The 9,991-nt window shown below is 36.8% G+C and overlaps 3 protein-coding genes across 3 annotated transcripts in view; all 3 read right to left on the reverse strand.

The window, feature by feature from the left end:
• LOC134845501 (PAT complex subunit Asterix-like) overlaps positions 1-9,991 on the reverse strand; it is a 161,310-nt gene that overhangs the window by 80,604 nt on the left and 70,715 nt on the right. The gene's annotated exons all lie outside the window — the stretch shown is intronic.
• Positions 1,874-5,935, reverse strand: LOC134846146 (uncharacterized). Its single transcript, XM_063863374.1, has 2 exons — positions 3,388-5,935; positions 1,874-2,770 (listed from the first exon to the last, which is right to left on the reverse strand). The coding sequence occupies exons 1-2, from the start codon at positions 4,477-4,479 to the stop codon at positions 1,940-1,942; spliced, it is 1,923 nt and encodes a 640-aa protein (XP_063719444.1). The 5' UTR covers positions 4,480-5,935; the 3' UTR covers positions 1,874-1,939.
• LOC134845855 (splicing regulator SDE2-like) lies at positions 7,105-8,245 on the reverse strand. Its single transcript, XM_063862954.1, has one exon. The coding sequence runs from the start codon at positions 8,239-8,241 to the stop codon at positions 7,270-7,272; it is 972 nt and encodes a 323-aa protein (XP_063719024.1). The 5' UTR covers positions 8,242-8,245; the 3' UTR covers positions 7,105-7,269.

Consider the following 9,991-nt stretch of genomic DNA (forward strand, 5'->3'; position numbering starts at 1 on the left):
CTCACAGGCAGGGGCGGATCTAGGATTTTCTCGAGGGGGGGCGGATTTTCAAAAAATTTTCCAAAATTTTGACGACCTTTTTTTTAGGATTTTCTCGAGGGCGGGCGGATTTTCAAAAAATTTTCCAAAATTTTGACGACCTTTTTTTTAGGTCGACCAAATTGATTTTTCGAGCTCTCCCAAAGCACTATTTTGCTCCTATTTTGGCTAAATTTTCTGCGCCTCAGGCAAATTTTTGAAAAAACAGTCAAAAAAGCCGTTTTTGGGCACTTTTTGAAAAATTTTGACTAAAAAATTGCGTTTTTTTTTTGGCGCGCGCTCCCCCTCAAATTTAGTATATATTGGCGCCAAAGGCGCCTTTAGAAAAATTTTAGGGTCGGTCGGCCAGAAATGGATTTTTGAAAAAGTATCAAAGGGGGGACCCTTTGGGTCGGCAGGGGGTCAAACCCTCCCCCCTAAATCCGCCCCTGCTCACAGGTAGTTTTGAAACATATGCAATGGCAAGAACAGCGCCTGAACTGAATATCTCTCAAAAGTCTAAATTGTCAATCTACATATAAATTTACTAAGTATCAATATCTACAACAAAAAATTGTATATAAGTAAGTTCGCTTAAATAAACAACGACCCGTCAGCTGGCGTCGTGAATCCGACTCCTACCAAAACAATGTCCACTATAGTCCAGACTCCGAGACCTCCGAAGCTGAACAACTTTCCGAGTCCCTCTCGCCAATAGCCAAGGTAAAAGCGATCAAGACCGAATCCTCCAAGAGTCAAACTTAATGCAAAGGCCGTCGACCACTTATACCCAGTTGTGAATTTACAAGGCTTCATTTTGAAGAAACTTCGCCTTCCCATGCAAAATACATTTAAATTTGCGGTGCAGTTTGATAGATATCTTTGACGGGGAGTTGAAACACTTGAGCATTCTGTGCATTCAGGTATGCAATGATGTTCTGAGTTTTCCTCAGTTTGGAAACAATATTGGCATGTTGTTGCTCTGATGATATTTCTGCTTCCCAGGCATAGTGGTTCTAACATGCTTTCGACTAGGATAGTTGACAAGTTTGACTTCACGGTACACGATACGTTAAATGCATCTCCATAATTGCAATCCTGCAAAAACAAAAAAAAACGTTTAAAATGCAGTATAAATAGATGAAAAGACAGCATTTGTCTCACTTATTTGGGACAATTTTCGGGAATTAACCAGAATCATGGCAAAAAGGGCTGCAATGATACCACATGGCCCCTTGCGTGCATTCTTTTGTGCGAGTCAAAATTGGGCAAAAAAACGCTAGCCTATCCATAATTTATTCCGTTAACTATCAGAGACGTGGTCGGGCCAAAAATATTCTTAACTTTGTATACCTTACTGAAACAACTTTATTGAACGAAGTAACGCTCAGTTAATCTAAACTTGGCTAAGTAAACTTAATATACCAAAAATTGTTTATCATTCCTCTAAGAATTTACGAGTCTTTGAACTTACAGTGACGAAATCGCAGTCAAAGCAAGCCGCCGGAAGTTCCGAACATTGCTTATTCTCTGAACCATCATAGCACAAGTGGGTTAAATTCTCAGCAGGGTCTGCTGGAAATGCCATGCTCATCATCGAGTTACAGTTGCCCTCTCTGACTCCAGGGAAAATGGGCGAATAAACGTTGGCGAAAGTAGGACTCAGACAATCACTTAGAAAGAACGCCATTGAAAGGAGAAACTTAGAATAGATGATCTGCATTGGTGTCCAGGATAAGGATGCAATGACATACTGCATCTGAAAACAAAACGATTAAGAGTATTTTTCAGCGCATCCTTTACAAATTACGAATGAATTTGCAGCAGAGACGACAAGAACAATAACAAGAACAGAATAGATCATGAAAAATGAGTTTCAATGTACAATATTTTGCAATAACTTCAAGATTAAATCAAAACTTTATTTCACTTCAGTCCACGAAAGAACGTCCTTAAAAACTTCAATATTGCTCTTTGCATGTTCGGCGACCACTGATGCGGCTTCAAAAGCTCCTGGTTTTGACCATTGCAGTATCATGTCTCCCATGTCTTGTAGAAGATCCCAGACAAATTTTTCAACAAACCTAGACTCGTGATGATAATGAGGATTCCCTGCGAATGTCGACTGAGTTGACCTTGCAAGCATGACAATAACCAAATGCATGCTCAGAGAAAATTCTGTGATTATTTTCTTCACAAACTCATCTTCGTGAAAAGTTTCCGGTCTCTCTTTTCTAGCTTGTTTCAAAATTTTGAACATTTCATACATACTCTTATCTACAGAATTCGCAATACTCATGAAATTATTATGAAGAAAAACCATGTTCGGGTCCGACAACATTGATTCAATGTTGTTGCTGGCAGCATGTATGATGTTATTGAAATAAAACTGTCTCACTTTATGTCGAAAAGGGTGCTGCAACTCCTTATTGGTCAAACTTTCCACGTATAATTTCATGCCTTCGTTGGCTATTTTTTCAGTAGTACTTTCTATATTTGGATATGCTTCTTTTTCGGCAAAACTAACAAAATTATTGAAAGATTGGTTACCAAGGCAACTCAAACCACCTAGGCACGATAACTTTTCAGTCAGAGTAAGAGCGTATCTGTGCTGCAATATTTGACCCGATCTAATTTCTGCTAACATTTTAGGAGGCTCTTGTTTAAATCGATCTCGTGCCCTGTCCATTTTTGCAGCTGAGAAGTAGGGAAGAGTTTCAATCGCATAGCAGATTTTCTCTATTTCTTCAATCTAAACAACGATAGCCGGTTATTGTGTAAGTGGCACAGAATGTTCCGACCGTAGTCTTAAAAAATACAAAGTTTTTACAAAATACTGTCGTTTTTTTTCGGCGTCGTGTGATAAAAGTAGTCGAACAAAAAGTGGGGATTATTTATATTTAAAATCCACATTGAAATAAGCAAAATGAAAAAAAAAGGATCCAAAAAGGCACTTAAATACTCAAAAACGTTACTCAAGTAAAACTAAAAATTTATGCTTTAAATTAAGCTATTGAAAGCTTTTAAACAATCAAAATAAGTTTGCTCGCTCGCTTGATTCGCTCGAAATAAGACGAAAAATCTCCACGCTGGGAAAACTTATGAATTCTTAAAATAGGGTTCGAATCATGACCGTAAGGGATTGAATGTGATATATCACTCAATCCAGTCCAATTACTATTTGTGGTACCTGATTTGGCGTGAAAACAAAAAAGTAAAACAGACCCGAATACAAAGTTTCTCCCATGTTCAATGGTCGCAACAATAACGCACAGATTTGCCTGGTTTTCTACATTAAAACAAATCCAAATCCAAGTTATTCTCCGGCTTTAAAAAAAATTTAAAATGAGCGGAAAAAATATACACTACCTGACTCATGATGTTTTGATATTTGATCATTCTGTATCCATAGCGCCTTCTTCTACTAACATCGAGAAAAAGCTCGGACGTCAAGCGCTTAGCCCATTTCGAAACCAAAGCACCAATACAAAGCGCATTGAACGAGTGAAACATATCGATTAGGTCATCTCCGTTTTCAATTGTGAGCGCTGAGCTTACTGGACAAGAATTGAGCTCGAATGTTTTCGAATCTGATTTATACACTGAGCCTTCGTTATCTGCAGTAGTGACCAAAAAAGCAACATTTTTGTTCTTTGACGAATCTTTTGCAACGCATAGAAGCAGTTCTGGAACTTTATCATTTAACTGTCCAAATTTTTCAAGTTGCTCATCCGATGTTATCATCCACCCATCGTCAAACTTTTTAACGTTTGCGTTTCCGAAAACGACGAACTCGGCTGTTATTTCTTCGTTTATCAGAGTTCTCAAATTCTTCGAAACTTCATCATTTAGAACATACTTTGCAATACACATCTGAATCACATTTTGAATTACAGCGTGTTTAAGCAACTCTGCATCTTCTGTATAATCTAACAGACATTCGCTAAACCGGAGAAGCTCTCGTTCAAAACTAATTCCAAGTCCACCTAGTTCCGCATTGGTTCGAATTCCGAGAAGTCCTGCTTTTCGGAAAGCTGACAAAACCTCTTGGTTAGAACTAGTTTCTTCTAAGTTCTGTGATTTCATGAACTGTTGTAGACTATTTAACTTTCTAGCAAAAACATCATGCTGAGGTTTTGTCAAAATATGATACGGAAAGCAGTGATCATATACAATTTTTCCGAGAAACATATTAAGAAACACATCATTTATTGGCGAATCGGGAAAGTTGTATTCGCGTCTTAATCTCCTCTCACTGTAAGCAACAGGTCGCATTTTATGTCCGGGTTCGAATTCCGGAGTCACCCAGGCTGTCTGCACCCACGACTGGACTTTCTTTCGTTCAACAACAGCAGTAGAAGCGGCGGATGTATTTTGACATCTCCGAAAGACTCGATAAGTGCAAAGACTCCATCTATCTATTCGATAAATAAGAGCACGCGAAGTCAGCATGCTTCTCATAGATTACGCCACGCTAAGCATTTTGTCTTAAAATAATCTTGAAGATAGCAATATTGAGCGCAATTTCATGAAGACGAATTTTTGTACTAGAAGCTTCTAAGAATTGAGTACTAGCTATGCAACAGAAATGTTCTTAAAAAAGTTATGCCCACTTCTTGTGACAATGAGATTACCGCTTCAAATAGATCAAAGACATTACATGCCAAGTACAAAAATTACCAGTTACCTAAAAATGTTTACATTAAAACTGCAGTATTTTTTCTTCGAGGCATGATTGAAAAAATGAATTTATAGTCAATTTGAACATGGACACACTAGATCGCAAAAACTTGTTTCCCCATGTTTTTATGAAAACGTCAAAAAACTGAAAAATTATATCTAACTACAATTTTCATGTTGTCTCGATTTGCCTCGAATAAGTTTCCTTTCAAAAAAATCTTGAGGTAAAATAACTGCTCTTACAATTGTTAGATTTAGATGCTAAATTGTCATTTAAGTCTCACATTAATTTAATAAGAATTAAGCTTAGAAAACAATGTGGCGGTATCGAAAATACGTCATTATGTTCCCAAAACCGTTATGATTGAATATTATGGCTCCAACAACAATCCCATTTTGCCCATTTTTGTCCCTTTTATGACCCAAAACAAAATTAATAGACTGATTTTGTTTTTCAAAAGAAAAATGAAAGCATTCGACAAAATTTTGACGATGAAAAATTTTTAACAGCCCACGAGCTGCATGTGTATGAACTCCTCAAATTTGTCCTACGATCAATAGCAGAATTACATTCTGAAAATTTTTGGAATGAGCTGTTTGTATTTGATATACCGTCGTATATGACCAAAAGGTCAACTTTAGATTTGATGAAAGTTCCCAGTCTCAAAAGCAAAATTCGAAGAGCTTCATTTAATTGCAGAGGAGCTCAGCACTTTAATTTATTTAGACAAAATTCCTTAATTCCAAAAGCTGTTTCTAAGAGCTGATCAAATTTGATTTTTGTTCACATATTTTACCTAAATGCAAGGATAGTGAGGGCAAATCGTTTCAAATTTTGATGCAGAGCTCTGATGTTATTAATTATTATCCACTTTCATTGAAGATCCCAAAATTTGTATTTCATGTGATAAAACGGGCAGTGCTTTGTAACCCGAATGGGTTCGTCAACTGTCCCCTAACTGTTTCTCTTTCTCCATGTTAAAATTTTTTTATATATGTATATCTATTTTAAACAATGAGAAATCAGTTATTCTTCTTCATCATCGCAAACTTATGAAACGGTAAGATCCGACAATACTTGAGCTGACACGATGAGCCAAAAAATTTGTTTAATGAAAAAACTTAACTGTTTCAAGTCCCCAATCAAAACAAGTCGCCCATCAAAAGCTACTTACGAAAAAGGCACCTTTTTCATTCATCAAACGAAGCCATGAGGCAACTAAGACGATATAATAACGCCAAGCCTACTTAGCCTAAAATTATATCAAATCGGAATAGGTTAATTTACAACCCAGATTAAAAAATCTTTTGAATAGATCGGATATTTAAAAAAATTAAACATGCTTCAAAGATATCTGCTGATATTGACTCAAAATTTTTCAATGGTTCTGTTAGCAAATTGTTTGCCTATTTTCCATCTTCCAATTTCACAATTTTGGAATTGTTCCATCTTCTAATTTCATGACTTTGGAATTGGGTGTTTTCTTTTCAACGCAAATTCAATCACCACAAACTAAAGTTAGCCGGGGTTGATTGATACATCATATTAAATCCCTTTTAGTCGTGATTGGAGCTGCCATCAACCATTTCCAACTTATTCGGAGTTTCGAAAACAAATTTGTGGAAGATCATAAAAATGAAAGCTCCATTTTACATCAATTCATAACGAAGAGTCGCTCTTGATAGAACCAGTATAAGACTTTATTCAAACTAAGCAACTACAAGAAAATCAGACATGGTTTAAAGACCTCCCTAAAGTGGAGCACACATTAGTGCGCACAAGTTCCCTAAAACATCTGTAAAAATTCCAATGAAAACTTCATCCCAATTATCAGATTTTAAAAAAATCTACCTACTTCTAAAGTGAGCCAAATTTAATTTAAAAAATTTAGGCGTAGGTTTTAATAAACTTTGGGGTTAAAATTGCTAAGAATTTATCTTCACTAAATCAGTAGTTTAGATTCGATTTTTTTCTGATGAATTATTTGGTTGCAATTGGTCGAAACCTGGACCGGTAGTCGTCAAAACAAACAAGGAAAGCAAGTTACTGTGCAAGTAGCACATAATGTTCCGACCAAAGAAAATCAACTTCAAACAATAAAACCACCTATACCACGGTATTTTAGCGTGACCCGGTCAGAAGGGTCACTTTCCTTAACATCTGGGTCAGGGCGTCTTGACCCATTCTAATTTCACTTAAGCATCTTTATTCTCGGATATCAGGTAGCAAAAATGCGCTGTAACTTACGGTTATAGTTTTAAAATGCTGTTTAATTATTGCTTAGAGTTAGTAAAAACAGAATGGGCGACTTGCATTGAGAAAAATCAAGTGGCGCTGCAAAAAAAATAGATAGCTTTTATCATGTCAAACACAATGCATATTTCTCGGGTATTCAGATATATAGATAATCAAGAACGTTAAATTAAGCTTTTACTATTAGAACTTGGTACCGCACAAACAAAAACGAAAAGATTGGCAATCTTGTTGAAACTAAATTATTTTAGCAATATTCTGCTGAGCCAGCTGTCGTACAGACTCGTCATAGTCTATGCTAGACTAGATCAGTTCACTCAATTATTGTCAATCCTTTTCTTTTTGGGCTCCGAATCACTAGTTTCTTCATTTTGATTTTCACGTCTCTCAATTTCAGGTTTGCGCTTTCTCGAACCCGAAGAAACGTTAGGATTTGGATCAACTGAATCTTTCTCGAGTTTTCCGCCGTTTTCATTATTATCTGTCATTTTGGCTGTATTATCATAAGATTGCTCTTCGCTTTCTGCTTCAGATGAGGTTTGTTTGCATGTTTTTTTATAAAGACTTGTAGTTTTTGCTCCACATTGATCTAATTTGTTATCAGTGACATTATTTGAGGTTAAACTTTTTGGAGTTTTATCTTTTGATTCGTCTTCACTTTCATCTGAGCTTGACAAATCTGAGTCAATACCATCTGGCAAACCCATATCCAGTATACCTTTTGACTTCTTAACCATTGGTTTCGTGGGTGTTTTACTTGCACTTTTCTGACCATTCATTTTACTAGACGAGGGTTTGTCATTTTGAGGTTCTGAATTTTTGAGTGCTGTGTTTAATGCGTCTTCTAAACTGTCTCGGATTGTGTTTTTCTGATCAAAATATTTCTGGTCATCAAAATTGTGCTTCGGGCCTTCTCTGATTTTCTTCAGTCGTTCTTCCTTCTCGGCTTCCCGTTGTCGTTCTCGTTCAGCTTGCCGGTCATTCCACTCTTGTAACCTCTGTTCGTTGTTGACGTCATGGAGTCGTCGACCACTTAAATCACGCATCGCTTCTCGGTTCGTCGTCTTTTCAATTTGCGAACCAATGAACCGCAACAGCGACCCGAAGGCACCTTTACCTCCGACTAGCTTCACGTGAAGAAAAACATGCTCTGAAGTTATCTGTGAGATATTTTCAATAATTCTCCCTTCGCTTGTGAAATAAGCAGATGGGTTACTTTCGTGCAAGACTTCTGTCATTTGGCTTTGACTTAGTTGAACAACACAACGTGTGGGCAAATGAAGAAACATTTTCAGATCTGAAATCAAAATGTATATATAGAGCTGCAAAAAATATATGTCCAAATAATAACTAGTGGTAAAAAAGTGATAGTGGGGTTATGTAACAACAAAATTCCGAAATAAAAACAACATCTCTGACGGCTTACATCCACGTCCTGAAAGAATTTGTCAATTTTCACGAGATTTCAGAACTGCGCTTGATATATTGCAATGAATTTTTTTTTCGATTTAAAGTTTGTGACTCCTGCTGCCTATCTGCTATGCTAATGGCCTATTTATGCCTTCAAACAAAACTATGCGTCTCTGCGGTCAATTTTCAGTCATCTTATTTGTACGGTGTGACCACTTCAGATCAACCCTTAAATTGCTGCTCTAATAGAATGTATAAGCAAAATCAGTATTAAATTTACTCTGGTTACACGACCTATCTGCGATGTCTTCAATTTGTTTCGCTGTCAGAACACTTTGGCTTATGTCATCAAATTGCTATCAAAGCTTTAGTAGCGCTTTCGTTTCCCTTTCTCTGGCAATCCAAAAATTCAATACGTGGTATTGGTTCAGAAAATCTTATGCCGAAAAACAAGTACAGTGACCTCTTTAGGCTCTGCAGAACAGAACATATTCGGACGAATCTACCACTATCGAGAATATGGCCACTTTGGGTTTCTTTCACTAGAGATCAGAATGGAAACAAACATTATCGGTAACAACTCCAAAAGGTGCAAAACCAACGATGATGATGAAATAGAGTGCATAAAAATTGTTCAACTGAGAAAAAAAAACATTGAAATGATCGTGCGGCGTCCATGATCGGGAATTAGCTTAAATTCGCAACACTAAACGATTGTACTAAACTCGTGAATGATTGTAATTGCACTCAAAATATTGCTTCCAATTCTAAATAATACTGTTTTCATCTGGAAAAATTAAATCGGACTCAAATGGATTTTTCACGCGTATTTGTTTTATTCTGAATCTCATTTTCGACCGCTTGCTGATCATACAACTTTAACAACAGAGGTGACGCTTCGCTGCGCAAACATTAGCGTGAACACGACAAAAAAAGCAGCTCTGTAAAGCGCAATAAGAAAAATTAGAATTAAGCCTCGAGTTAGCAAAAAATACAGCTACGTCTGAGATTCGAACTTGCAACCTAGAGATAGAGCGCCTAACACCCTAACCATTCAGCCACAGAAGCTTCATAGTTAAAAGCCAAACACTAGTCACAAATAAAGGAGAGAACCGATGCTATGTAATTTCCAATGCTACAGTGAAACTTCGAATAAATTTCCAAAGCCTATCTGCCGGTGTCTTCAATTTGTTTCGCTGTCAGAACACTTTGGCTTATGTCATCAAATTGCTATCAAAGCTTTAGTAGCGCTTTCGTTTCCCTTTCTCTGGCAATCCAAAAATTCAATACGTGGTATTGGTTCAGAAAATCTTATGCCGAAAAACAAGTACAGTGACCTCTTTAGGCTCTGCAGAACAGAACATATTCGGACGAATCTACCACTATCGAGAATATGGCCACTTTGGGTTTCTTTCACTAGAGATCAGAATGGAAACAAACATTATCGGTAACAACTCCAAAAGGTGCAAAACCAACGATGATGATGAAATAGAGTGCATAAAAATTGTTCAACTGAGAAAAAAAAACATTGAAATGATCGTGCGGCGTCCATGATCGGGAATTAGCTTAAATTCGCAACACTAAACGATTGTACTAAACTCGTGAATGATTGTAATTGCACTCAAAATA

The sequence above is a fragment of the Symsagittifera roscoffensis genome, chromosome 5 (assembly GCF_963678635.1).
Source record: "Symsagittifera roscoffensis chromosome 5, txSymRosc1.1, whole genome shotgun sequence".
NCBI classification, from domain to species: domain Eukaryota; kingdom Metazoa; phylum Xenacoelomorpha; order Acoela; family Convolutidae; genus Symsagittifera; species Symsagittifera roscoffensis.